General features: G+C 50.5%; 3 protein-coding genes across 7 annotated transcripts in view; 1 reads left to right on the top strand and 2 right to left on the bottom strand.

Annotated features, from left to right (window-relative positions):
- Positions 1-2,461: 2,461 nt before the first annotated feature.
- ZNHIT2 (zinc finger HIT-type containing 2) lies at positions 2,462-4,210 on the bottom strand. The gene has a single exon (XM_027832573.3). It carries the CDS (start codon positions 3,972-3,974, stop codon positions 2,694-2,696), a length of 1,281 nt encoding a protein of 426 aa, XP_027688374.2. The 5' UTR covers positions 3,975-4,210; the 3' UTR covers positions 2,462-2,693.
- Positions 4,211-5,270: 1,060 nt separating this feature from the next.
- FAU (FAU ubiquitin like and ribosomal protein S30 fusion) lies at positions 5,271-9,507 on the bottom strand. Of its 4 annotated transcripts, none has more exons than XM_007070344.4 (5): positions 9,439-9,507; positions 7,904-7,991; positions 6,670-6,814; positions 5,670-5,725; positions 5,271-5,433 (listed from the first exon to the last, which is right to left on the bottom strand). In XM_007070344.4, the coding sequence occupies exons 2-5, from the start codon at positions 7,976-7,978 to the stop codon at positions 5,308-5,310; spliced, it is 402 nt and encodes a 133-aa protein (XP_007070406.3). In that variant the 5' UTR covers positions 7,979-7,991; positions 9,439-9,507; the 3' UTR covers positions 5,271-5,307. The 4 variants fall into 4 exon arrangements, with proteins under 4 accessions (XP_007070406.3, XP_037760789.1, XP_037760788.1 ...); XM_037904861.2 differs by having other exon boundaries at positions 7,904-7,986; positions 9,439-9,487; XM_037904860.2 differs by having other exon boundaries at positions 9,370-9,474.
- Positions 9,508-9,574: 67 nt separating this feature from the next.
- The window catches only part of MRPL49 (mitochondrial ribosomal protein L49), a 4,925-nt gene continuing 1,607 nt past the window's right edge, over positions 9,575-12,892 (top strand). The window contains exons 1-3 of one of the 2 annotated variants that reach the window (XM_027832492.3): positions 9,575-9,715; positions 9,939-10,104; positions 12,647-12,771. In XM_027832492.3, coding sequence (XP_027688293.2) covers positions 9,635-9,715; positions 9,939-10,104; positions 12,647-12,771 — 372 coding nt within the window. In that variant the 5' untranslated portion in view covers positions 9,575-9,634. Of the gene's footprint in view, positions 9,731-9,938; positions 10,105-12,646; positions 12,772-12,892 lie in introns of both variants that reach the window. The other variant, XM_007070343.4, reaches the window with a different exon arrangement.

Here is a 12,892-nt window from a genome sequence, read left to right as displayed (position 1 = left end):
CCAACAGGGCTCAATCGTGTGCCAACATAAAAGGGCACATCTACAGTGTAGTCTCAACTGTACAAAGTGCTTGTGGGGTATGGGACATTCAGAAAGGCCACAGGCTCTGAAGCCAAGGAAGGGTCAGCAGCAGTCAGGAAAACCCCGCAGACTGATACAGAATGGTGACTGCATGGAACATGTTATTCTGATTCCCTGAAGGCCCATAGCCAAGGATTAGATGTTTATGGCCATGTGGCTTAGAGGATAGAGCACTGGGACTCAGCAGACTGGGGTTCTATTCCCAGCTCTGCCACTGGCCTGCTGGATGACCTTCAGTGACTCATTTCCCTCCATGTATCCTAAGGTACATCTACAGTTTGATTAAAAAACCAACATGGCACAGTGTCTTAGGTCAGCTGACTCAGATTCGGGGGGCTTATGCTGCAGGGCAATAAAGTTGCAGTGTAGACTCTTGGGCTGGAGCCCGGGGAACTGAGATCCCAGGGAGCAGGGAGAGTCTGAGTCCAGCCCCAGCCTGAACATCTGCATTGCAATTTTATAGCTCCACAGCCCCACCCCATGTCAGGTGACCTGGCCAGCTGCAGCTGGGCCACAGATCTTTTATAAAAGCATAGATGTACACTTGGATACTGATATGGCCCCAATCACAGTGAGATCCAAGGACCTTAAAACCTTTAAATGTATTTATCCTCATAACATCCCAATGTGGCAGGGCAGTGCTATTAACCCTATTGTACTGATGAAGAAACTGAGGCACAGAAAGGCTAAGTGGCTTTCCCAAGGTCACATTGGAAGTCTATGTCAGAGCAGGGAGTTAAACCCAGGTCTCCTGAGTCATAAGCTAGTGCCCAAATGGAGTTCTCAGATCATAGAGTCACACTCCACCCAGGATAGGTTAATGCTAGTTCGAAGTTTACACCCTAACCCTTCTTTGGTTGGGCAAAGGAATTTGAGGTAGGAGGTGGGTTGCGGTCAATTGGATACCATTATAAGAGCTAGGTATTATTTTAAATTCATAGATATTCTATTGGATTAAGCCCCAGACCTTCCATGACTTCTCCCTTCCCCATTGGTTCTCCCTCATTCAACCAACCCACTGCAAATAAAATGCCCAATGGTTCTCAATCCATAGCTGGCTCTCAGCCCCAAGCAAAAGAACAGACAGGCTGTGCAGCATGCCCTGAAGGGCTACAAATTCAACCTCTCTCACACCAAAACCTTAGGGTATCATTCTATGAAGCCTTGCACCCATCACCGGCCCCATAGGACAGAGTGTAAGACTAAGGTGTTAGAATTCTAACTAATCACACCAAGCCAATGGGACTTAGGGACACCAATAGCTTTCCAAAAATATTTAGGGGACAACATCCCTCTCCTTGAGACACATGAAATTCACCTGTGACATCCTAGGGCAGTTTGGAAATGGGCCTATTTTCCAACAATCCTGCAAACCTTTAATCAAAGTCCCATGCTGTGCATTTTGTGTCACTGATAAAATGAAACACACCTTTTGCAGACAACATATTGTTAGACTGTGAAAGTCACTGCCACAGGAAGTCATTGAGGTGAAGAATTCAGCAAGATTAAAAAAGGAATAAACTACCTATATGAGTATCAAGAATATCCAGTTATCATAATTCAAAACAACATTATGGAAGGAATATTAAACCTCGCTATTCAGGTCTTAAAGCCAGTCTAACTCCTACAGAGCAGCAAGGGCAGATTACACTACATCTGCCTACTGTGGGGTTTTTACACTTTCCTCTGAAGCATCTGGAGCAGTGTCACAGATAGGATACTGAACTAGATGGACCATGAGTCTCATCCAGGCCAGCAATTCTTACATTCCTGCCACAGTGATCAGTTACAATAGCTTAGAGAGCTAAATAAATATTAACTAGATAAGACTACATATATTAAAATATCAGATCTTAAAAATACCTGATATTCATTTGCTCTTTCCTGCCACTGTCTCTCACTCTCTCCTGAGCTGTGAATGGGTCCGGCCTCTCTCTCAACAGGAGCTGTCTTTTCACTTATTTCAGCTGAAGCTCCAGTCTAATGATGCAGAGTAGGCCTTGGGGGAATACATCCCCCATATTAATGCACAGGAAAGAAAGGACTTTTCATGGTCTGTTATTGCTGTTGAGTGGTTTATAACAGCTGTCAGCACTGATGTAAGGATGCAGAGTACGTTTGTCCTTGCAATGCTAGTTTTCTAGTTTACAGCAACTCTAGCTATGGTGGTGTCTAGCTGTCCTTTTATTGATGATTTCTGCAAAAAATCTATACTTGGTGGGATACAAAACACATTGTATGGGACTCTGTGACCAGCCAGAGCTTTGTGCAGCACCAGTGGGAAACACACCAACTTTGAAACCAACAAAGTAACAGCCAAAGCTTTAAGCGCATGAAACACACCAAGGGGCCTGCTGAATGGAAGACAGGAATGCACACAGCCAGCTGCTTTGCTCTTTTTATTGCAACAGGTCAACTCCCTAGAAACCAGATCAACATTTGTGCCAAGACTCAGTGTGGTGGATTTATCTAAAATAGCTATTCACCAAGAGAGGGTTCATTCAGTTTTTCCCACTTAAAAAAATAATCTGGTCTCTAAATGGGTCCAATTCCACTCAAATCCCCCAATGTTTTAAGTGTGGATGGTTTTAGGGGTGACTAAGTTCCAGCCATCAGTCCAACTCCTCAATCAATGGCTTTTTTGCAGGGGGCAGTTTCCCACCCCACATCTTCTGCAGTTCTTTGGTAACTACATCCACTTCTTTGACTGCCTCCAAATGGGTTTTATATTCCCTTTGCACCTCTAGGGCCAGGACAGTCAAAGATTCCTGGTTCTCATTGACCCAGGAGAGCAGAAATTCACACTTCTTCTTGGCGCCATACACCCTGAGCCGCTCCTCTGTTGGCATCAGTTTCTTGGCCTTGCCCAGCAGCCTGGCAAGATGGGAGAGGGCTGCCAGGCTGTAGCCTTTCTGCATGGCTTGATTCTCCCCCATCAGGATCTGGGCCACTGCCATCATAGCACCTGCATTCCCCAGGGGGCACTCAGGGTACCGGCTGGCTGTCACTGCCTGGAGGGAAGCCTGCAGCGCCTCTGCTGTGGAGTGGAAGACCTGCTTGGCACCCAATGCCCCAGCGACATCCAGGACCATGTCAGAGAACTCAGGCAGCAGCTCATCTTCACTCAAGTCCCCATTGTAGAGGGTGAGGGCGAAGACGTAGGCATAAAGGACATTAGGCAGCTGGAAACACACCAGGGGTGAGGCTGGGCTGCAGGTCAGGGAGCTCAGTGGTGGAACGGATGCAGGCACAGCAGGAACTGGGCTTGGCATTTCTTCAGGCTGCTGGGTGGGTGCCATACATGAGCTCTCCTGTGGCTGCTGGGTGCCCATGGGGGGGGAAGTACCTTGGGGTATCAGTGGCTGGTGGATGGGTGCCGAGCCTGGGGTCTTCTTCTCTGGCTTCTGGGCAGCAGGGGGTTGGGCACCCTCAGCACCCCCCAGCTCCTGGACCAGCCCCCGGCCCCATCCCCACCACCAGGGCCTCCACGGGGGCAGAAAGGCTCCAATCTCCCCGCTGCTCAGCAGGCGCTGAAAGGCGGCCTTTTCGGCCGCACTGAGCCGCTCCCACAGACCGTCGTCCTGGTCCTCAAGGTCGTGGCCTAACTGGGGCTCCGCATCCCCGAGCTCGCGTAGCTCCCGCAGCCGGAGCAGGGCTTCTTTCAGGCGGGTTCGGGAGGCCGGGTCCCCCCGCTGGCCCTGGAGCCGGAGCAGCAGCTGCCGGCGGTGGAAAGCCTCGGCGCAGGCCCCGTGGCCCCGGTAACAGGGCACCGAACAGAAACGCATGTTACAGCGGGGGCACGTGTAGGGGGCCCGCTCCCGCAGGCACAGGCCGCAGGGCTCGGCCGCCTCCATCTTGGCAGCGCTCGGACATTTCCGCCACGGCTCGGGCATTTCCGCCTTCACTTCAGAGGCGCTCGAGGGGGTTCGCAACCGCCGCTGCGTGGTTCGGCTATTTCTGTCTTCGGCTCGGAAGCGCTCGTACAACTTCGAAGAATTCCGCCCTACATTCGGAAACGCTCGGGCGTTTCGCCTCTCAGCTTCGGAACTCCCCCCCGTTCGGCTATTTCCGGCGACCCCGGCGTAGGGTCACGCTGTGTCAGGGTATGACAGTCGACGGCATTGTGGCCGCCCCTGCCCTTACAAGGCTGGCACCTGTATCTGAATAATCACAGCGTTGATCATCCGCTCCCACCTGTGTCACTACTACAGCTGCCAGGAAAAAAAAAAAAAGCCTGCTCCACAGCCAGAGGCAGCTGCAGCAAAACTGCATCGGGTTCTTGCGGAATAGAGTCCCATGAAAGTCTGTACTTTTCCTTCTTCCTAGAATTAGATCCAGCAATACACCCTCAAAGGTGCAGTAATAACAAAAGCAGCAGCATGGCCGCACTGCATCATCACTGAAAAGGCAGGTGGAGTAACACTCAGCCCTTCTGTCCCAGCACTTCGTAATTACTGACACATTAAGCCGTAACTGCCTTGGAAGTATCATCTCTATGTTACAGATGGAGAAACTGGTGCACAGAAGCACACAGACTTGAGCTATCTGAAGTGATCAGCACTAGAGCCCTGCTCACATCTTCCATGCTTTAGTCTAAATGAAGCAGAGAACAGGACTGAGCTAGTGCACAGCTCAGAGCACACGATCAATCTTTTTGTTCTTTGTTTCTACTAATCTGTTTAAGCAGAGGATAAACAGTTGCCTGCTCATCGTAGCTACAGCTTCCAGAAGGGTTTCTCCCCCCCGCCAGATTTTGGGCACCAAATAAGAAGCCCCAGGGAGACTTATACTGGGAGTGTTCAGAATTCAGCCCATAGAGAGACAAAACCAGCACTCATTCCCCTGCCTGCTTGGCGTGCCAGTAATGAAGGTTGCCTACAGGACATGGAATGCACAGAGGCTTCAGTGAACATGCAGCGGTATGTAAACTCAGAGTGAAGACCACAGGTAGGGCAACCTATGGGTCATCCCCAGTTGTCCTAGCTCCTTCTCAGTCTCTCACAGCTGGTTCCCTCCCTTGAAATGCCCCAGAGGAATCTGAAGCACAGGCAGGCAGGAGTGGTTGAGAGTGGCTGGGACTCAAGGACATCTTGAACAAAGCCAGCTGACATGCAAGCGGAGGGAGAAGAGAATGCCTGCCCCCCCCCCCCCCCAACCCTGAGAATGAAAGCAGCCACAAGACAGCATGCTTGGGTGACATCTGCTTTATTGGGTGAAGTGTGTCATTTAGGAGTTAGCATTGGGGCCCTTCTTCTTGCCGAAGCCTGGCACGATATTGACAAAACGCCGGTTGTACTGCATGCGTCTCTTGGCACGGCCAGTCTTCTTCTTCTTCTTCTCTTGCTTGGCAACCTTTGAGGGAGAGAGTACAGTTAGCATAGCAACATGCCAAGAGGGGGCACTCCCATTCTAGACCCAGGACTCCTGGCTCCTAGTCCCATGGCGTGAACCACTAGGCTGTGGTGGTCTCAAAGTGTTTACTGATAAAGTGCAACAAACCCTCAAAGTCTGCAGCAGGTGAAACAGCTCCCCCCCCCCACTACCACCCCTCGGTGAGAGTACATCAATGCACCAAAAGAATCACTTACCTTGGGAGTCTGGCCTCTCACCTTCCCAGCACGAGCCAGGGAGCCATGGACCTTACCTGCGGAGAGAAATCAGGAGAGCTGCACTCAGCGCCACAGGACACTGGGTAATAGGTACAGTGTGGCTGGGACAGCTGCCCTGATGGCCAGATTCATCTCAACTTTGTTATTCAAGGGCCTGCACTTTATTCACCAGTCCTTTAAGTTAACCCATGTGTCACCAGTGCCCTGGTAACTGGTTCCTGAACCTCCTTTGTAAAAGACACATGGGTGACTGGGGGCCTTTAAGGGTATGTCTACAATAAAAGACTAGGACCATGGCTGGCCCAGATCAGCTGACTTATTCTCACAGGGCTACAGAACTGCAGCGTAGACTTTCAGGCTCAGGCTGGAGCTTAGGCTCTGAGATCATGTGAACAGGGAGTTTCAAAGCCCAGGCTCCAGCCAGAACATCTACACTGCTATTTTTAGCCCCACAGCCTGAGTCAGCTGATCAATGCTCAGACTGTGCTGTGGGTATTATTGTTGTTTGGGAGGGTTTTTTTTTTTTTTTTTTTTTTTTTTAAAATCACAGTATAAATGTACCTCAAAGGACTGACAAGGTTCCCACAACCAACCCAACGGGCCTCAGTCCTGGACTGGAGGGGAGTTCAGTATGTTCTATTCACTCTGGGGGCCACAGACTGAATATGAGGGGCCTCTCAGTGCTGTCTGATATGAATCCCTGTACACTGGGCAGAGACCCAGCAAGCTTGTTTTACACAGGCATCCTCCAGGTCCTCTGGCATCTCATGCACCATTCAGAGCCCCAATGGCTACAGTGGTCTTAGTTTAGCAAGACCCTGCTGTAGCTGGTGGAGTTAACAGCTTGGCCATCCACTTTTGAAACCCAGCTAAAGAGCACAGTGGGCTGGATCTCTTTTGCATGCCTCTTCCACCTGTCCAGGAGCTTTATCTGGGAATTGAGTCTAGTCCACCTCTCCCAGAACCTTTTAATACTTACCACCCAGCATGCGAGCAGCCACCTCCAGGGTGGTAAACTCGCTGATGCCACATTGCCCAATGAGAGATTCATCCTCCAAGGGAGTTCCACCCAAGAGAACCACCTGATCCTCAGGTGCGATGCCCTCCAGGGACTCAATGTGAGCCTGACAGGAGACACAAGGTACAGCGGGGTACAGTCAGCTAGTAAGGCCAGGAGAACAAAGCTAATCAAGCACCTTCCGCAAGTCAGCAGGCATCACTGTAATCCTCCCCATAACATGAGGTAGAGGTGTGCTATCCAGGGGGGCACAGTATCCCAGATCAAAGTTTCTTTCTGGGCAGCACAATGCTAAAAGGGTTGAGTGGTTGGAAGGAGTTCAGATCCCACTGACAGATCAGGAGTGAGAAGAACTGATTCAGCAGGAGAGTTAGATCTGTAGAGACTGGATTTGCAGGGAAAGAGATGATGCATTCCAACAGTCTCTGGGGATATGAATGGGGTAAATGCCATGGAGGGAAAGGAATCCATGCACTAGGACACAGACAGGAGCTACAGTAAAGCCTGACCAAATTGATTAGAGTGGCAGTGGGGAGGGGTACCACTGAGTTATAGGGTGAAACTAACAGCCCTTCATTCAAACTGCAAGGCCAAATGCAATTACCCCAATTACAATCTGGTGTCACAAAGTGCCAGAGTATTTTAATGATAAGCAATCAAGAACATTTAATATTTCTTCTGAAGGAGCAGACACCAGGGAGTACTGGTTGAGTCCAGCATTGACTCAGAGGTGAGAGCAAGCCCTCCTGGGCTCAATCCCACCCCACCCGCTGCAGCACAGCCCTTTTCAATACCATGCTGGGACACTGGAATCAGCAGAATGCCCCTTACTGACTCAACTCCAGAGCACTGTGGCTTTCTGTGAAAGTCTTCCGTCCAAGTTCTGGACTTGGAAGCACATGCACAGCGTAAAACGTCAAGATCAAAGCCTGATGTGTTCCAGCTTTGGGCAGCCATGTCCCTAGGATTCTCTCATAAGGCTACCTTCAACACAGATCAAGCAGAGGAAAGAGACATGCAGTGCCCAATACTTTCTTTGCCAATATTTATGATCAGAAATCAGCAGCAATTCTGCTCCTTCCCCTCCCCTCGGGCAGGAGCAATCAGCTGAAGGATGCACTGAAAAGCCCAACACACGTGTTTAGGGTGGCATGGGGTGGGGCACAAAGAAAGTATGTGGCTAGCGAATCCTTACCTTAATGTGAGCTACTGTTTCCTGTCCAGACACCTCAAGGGTGTGCAGATTCTGAGCACGGATGAACAGCTGCATGGTTCCAGCTATGCTGAGTGGACAGAACAAGAAGAGTTAGGGCAAGTTACCCGAGATCAGGCCATTCCCACAGCAGGCTAAAAACATTAGGTGTCGCATTCTGTGGCTACATTGCATTAGACAGACAGAGAGACAAGCAGCTTACTTGTCAGATTTCACCACAGCTACCCAGTAACCTACTGGGAGCTCTACAGATAAAACCCAAACAGAAAACAAGCAGACACCATGAGCCAGTGAAACACCTAGGAATAGAACCCAGGAGTCTTGACTACCAGCACCCTTGTTGTAAAAACTAGACCCCACTCCCTCCACCCACCCTTCCAGAGCCAGTGTAAACCCAGAAAGAGAACCCATAAGTCCTGTCACTTGCTTAAACACAAGAGCAAGTGAAGGAACTCAGAAGACCTGACTTCCAGCCTCCTTCTCTAGCTGTGAATCCCATATCGAAACATGAGTTAAGTGACTGAGCCTGCAGCAGTAAATCATTACTCACACAATGCAATCAGCATACACAAACCCTGGCAAAGGCAGGAATCTCCAAAGGCCCTGGAATTCTGCTCTGACTACCCCAGATCAAGCACAGTCTAGCCAAAGTCAGTCTCTGCACCTTCCCTAGCAGATCTGCTAGGGCATAAACAAGGAAACTTTACTGATGCTCCTCCCCAGATGGACTTTGCTGCCACCCCGGCAACAGACGGTACTGGTAAAAAGTCAATGCCACCTACTGGGCCTGGATTAGTTTGAAAGGTTGTCTAACATGTGGAAGTTTGGATACGCTTAATAGCAGCATCCTTAGCATGCCCCTGAAACAGAACCCAGGAGTTCTGACGCCCAGCCCTCCCCTGCTCTAACACCCACTGACTCCACTTTCCTCCCAGATCTGGGGATAGAAGCCAGGAGTGGTTCACTAGGGAATGAGGATTAGAAGTGCCCAGCTGAGCTAGCCAACTTTACCAAGAGATGCAGAATGGGGAGCCACTTCCCAATCACCAGCAACTTGGGGGGCGACACAAGGCACCAGGCACCATCCAGGGATCTCCTCACCAGTCACAATCCAGGGCATGAGTCAGCCTCAACCCCTCTCACCGTTTGCCTGTCACACCCATCGGCCCTTCCCTCGTTGGGCCTCCTTGTTCCAGACCAGGCCAGCGAGGCGCCTGGCCCACCGGAGGAAGAGGCGGGGGAGCCTCCTCCCTTCACTCACCCAAGGGGTGTCCTACCCGCACCACAGCAGCCAGCCGCCCCCTGCCGCCCGCGGGTGCCCCCGAACCACGAGTCGCCGGGGGACGGGAGAGGCGAGGGCTGCTTCGTGTCCCGCCCCGCTCTGAATCCCTGCCCTCCCCAGCCGCCCCTCTCGCCAAACCAACGCTCCCGCCGGCGTCCCCCACCACCTGATCCAGGTCCGCGGAGCGCCCCGAGGCCGCGCTCTCAGGCGGGCAGGACACCGGGGCCTCACTCACCACGAGACGCCACCACCGTACAAAATGGAGCCGGAAAGAAAAAGGAGTTCACTAGGAGCGCGCACGCTGATATACATACAGGGAGACGCGCGCGGTGCGTAAAACGTCACGTCATACGCAATCGGCTGTCGCCCGCGGAGGCGTCCTATTTTTACGTCAAACCCCCCCCGCGGTCCCAGCCAGACGCGGCAGCAAAATGGCGGCGACCATAGCCCTAGCGGGGCTGAGGAGACGGCCGGGTAGCGTGTGGGGCGCGGGGGTCCGGTGGCTGCTGCAGGTGACTCCCCAGCAGGTACCGCGGACGGGGGCTCAGGTGGCCGGATCGTCCTTACCGCCTGCAGCCCGGACTCCCCCCCCCACAGCGCTACGCGGCTAGAGGGTGGCTCTCCTGCCCCGCACTGAAACGGCGCCCGCCGTGGGGCGGGACAGGCAGCGCGTGGCTGCTGCAGGCGGGATAGCACCTGACGGTTATTTACCCTCCCCGCCCCTTTGCATTTCAGAATCCGTCCCGGGACAAAACTGAGACCCACCACCCCCATTATCCCGGGATTGTGGAATCCACTGAAGAATATAAATTTGTGGAGAGACTCATTCCACCCACCAGAATTCCTGCTCCCCCCAAACACGCCCAGTACCCCACCCCGTCTGGCTGGAGAGCGCCATCAGGTAACCGTATGGGGCACCCGTCAATTTCACTGCATGCACCCAAACCACTGAAATATTGCTATTGATAATTGACATTTACAGATAGTCCACCTAAAAATACTGCTTAAGAACTTAATTTGGTTTAAGGATATTTACTTTGTATATTTTGATATGTGATGAGTTTGTATTTTAATGGATATAAAGCTTTAACTTTGAATTTCAATATGTCTTTAATTTCCCACAACTGTGAACATTTAAATCAATAAAATGCTTCAAATCCATGATTTTGCACAACTGGAAATTTAAATTGAAAAAGCTGCGTAAAACATTGATATTATCCATCAAAAACAAACAAATAATCAAATTCTGCCAAGCTTACTTGTAGCAACTGTTCTTGAATGCCAAGTATTGGAGGGGTAGCTGTGTTAGTCTGTATCTACAAAAACAGCGAGGAGTGCAGTGACACCTTAAAGATTAACAGATTTATTTGGGCATAAGCTTTCGTGGGTAAAAAACCCACTTCTTCAGATGCATGGAGTGAAAATTACACATACAGGCAAATATATATTGGCACATGAAGAGAAGGGAAGTTCTCCACGTGTAAGGTAACTGTCTTCATGTACCAATATATATTTATGCCTGTATCTGTAATTTTCACTCCATGCATCTGAAGAAGTGGGTTTTTTACCCACAAAAGCTTATGCCCAAATAAATCTGTTAATCTTTAAGGTGCCACCGCACTCATCGCTGTTTTTGTTGTTGAGTGCTGATTTAGTATGCTGTGCCTGTATCCCAGTTCTGCATTGACTAGCTCCTCCCACCAATAAAATGTGTCCAAAATGGTGCTGTTGTGAGGAAGACCAGCTTTGGCCTGAGCTAGAGCAGTGGTCTCCAACCTTTTTATGCGCAAGGTCACTTTTTTGAATTTAAGGGCAACCCAGCGTCAACACCCCCCCCACACACACTTTCCCAAAGACCTGCCCCACTCACTCCATCCCCCCATCTCCACTGCTCGCTCTTCTCCAACCTCACTCACTTTCACTGGGCTGGGGTAGGGGGTTGAGGTTCAGGATGGGGTGTGGACTCTGGGCTGGGGGGTTCACTGTGGGAAGGAGCACTGGGCTGAGCCTGGAGCAGGGAGTTGGGGTGCAGTAGGGGGTAAGAGATGCAAGCTCTGAGGGAGTTTCAGTACGGGGGGGGGGGGTCAGGGCTGGGGCAGAGTGTCAGGGTGCAGGAGGGGGTCTGGGGTGCAGCCTCCTGCTGGGTGACACTTACCGTGGGTGGCTCCTGGTCAGCAAGGCTAAGGCAGGCTGTCTGCCCCACTCCACTCCTGGAAGGGACCAATGTGCCCATGCAAGGGGCACATGGCTCTGCAAGCGCTGCCCCTGCATCTGCCATTGGCCACAGCTCCCTGTTCCTGGCCAATGGGAGCTACGGGGGCAGTGCTTGCAGGTAGCATAATATGCAGAGGGAGACCCCTGCTCTCCCCCGCCCCTGGGGCCCGCACTGGCTGCTTCCTGGAGCTGTGTGGGGCCGGGGCAGACAGAGAGCAAGCCTTAGTAGCAGCCCCGCTACACTGCCAGAGACTGCGATCGACTGGGAGATCCTCTGGGACCATGGTGACCACTGTTCTAGAGTATCTTAGAACATCCAGTGCCCTTAAGTGAAAGGGAACTAGTGTCACGCCTATGTTTTTTCCACCAGATTATGGGTTATGCTGCAGTAAATGCACTGAATGTTGGTAAGTCCCGTATGCTCCTTAAAACATTTTTCCATGTGATATTAAAGTGGAGGGTTTTGGTCACAGTGCTATATTCCTATGACTCAGATTATTATTTTTAGTCTGAGGAAGTTTTCATACAGTTAAAGAGCTGGGTGCTATTTGTCTCTTTGAAAATTTCCCCCCATAGTGCTGCATAACCCTAAAGGGTATATGAGCCTAGAGCAAAAAGATACATTTTCTCAGATCAGAAGGCATCCAACCTGCAGTACTTTTTTTTTTTTTAAACTTCTAACAACACAAACTGGCCCTTAACTCTGTTCTCGCTTCCTGTAACTTAATTTGAGCTACCGTCACTGTTGCTTGCATGTTTTATTTCAAGGATTTGTGGCTTTAAGAGTAAGGTACAGAAAAAGTGATCAAGGTTTGTAGTAGTCCTTCCAGCAGGTTATGCTGCCTCTTTGACTGGAATAGGCTTACCCCTCTGTTTCTAAAGCTTGAGAAATACAAGCCTTGTTAAGCAGTTGGTATCAGAAAAGTGACTAAAATTTATTCCAGTCAGATTTTTTTAGCAAAGCTACTGGCATATGAGCAGGCATCTGTTTTGCCATAATGCGTAAGTCAGCTAAATTCTGATTGCATTTTTACCAGTGACTGGTTTAGCCAGGAACAACCCAGTTGGATTTTAGATGGTACTGGGAGTTTGTGGTACGGAGAGTAGAGTTGCAAACTGAGATGACTTGAGCTTCACCAGGGTCGCTTTTCTGATCTGGGCTCACTAGTGGAGCATACAGAGCAAACAGTGCTCTGGCCTAGAGTTGAAATCAGGTTTTTTTTGGTTAGATACTCCACCTGCCCTTCCTTACTTTGTGAGACGTTCCCGCATGCACAACGTTCCAGTCTATAAGGACATCACCAGTGGCAACAGGAGGATGACTGTCATCAGGAAAATCGAAGGAGATATCTGGGTATGTGCCATTCCAACGCATTCCTAACAGCCTACCAGTGATGATACAGATTCTTAAGCAATGCATATTCGGTGATTCTCCTTACCCCAAAAGGGAAAGCAAATTTAATAATAGGAGAAAG

This window comes from Chelonia mydas, chromosome 7 (genome assembly GCF_015237465.2).
Source record: "Chelonia mydas isolate rCheMyd1 chromosome 7, rCheMyd1.pri.v2, whole genome shotgun sequence".
Taxonomy (NCBI): Eukaryota; Metazoa; Chordata; order Testudines; family Cheloniidae; genus Chelonia; species Chelonia mydas.
The sequence above is the reverse complement of the archived record's forward strand: the minus strand, read 5'-3'. Positions and strand labels throughout refer to the sequence as shown.

What these genes read in the sequence shown, in the direction of transcription:
- ZNHIT2 (XM_027832573.3), bottom strand. Translation starts at nt 3,974, where the DNA reads ATGCCCGAGCCGTGGCGGAAATGTCCGAGCGCTGCCAAGATGGAGGCG.
- FAU (XM_007070344.4), bottom strand. Translation starts at nt 7,978, where the DNA reads ATGCAGCTGTTCATCCGTGCTCAGAATCTGCACACCCTTGAGGTGTCT. An exon ending in AAACAGTAGCTCACATTAAG is followed by an intron (nt 6,815 to 7,903) that starts GTAAGGATTCGC and finishes GTCTCCTGTCAG; the next exon opens with GCTCACATTGAGTCCCTGGA. An exon ending in GGCTGCTCGCATGCTGGGTG is followed by an intron (nt 5,726 to 6,669) that starts GTAAGTATTAAA and finishes TTCTCTCCGCAG; the next exon opens with GTAAGGTCCATGGCTCCCTG.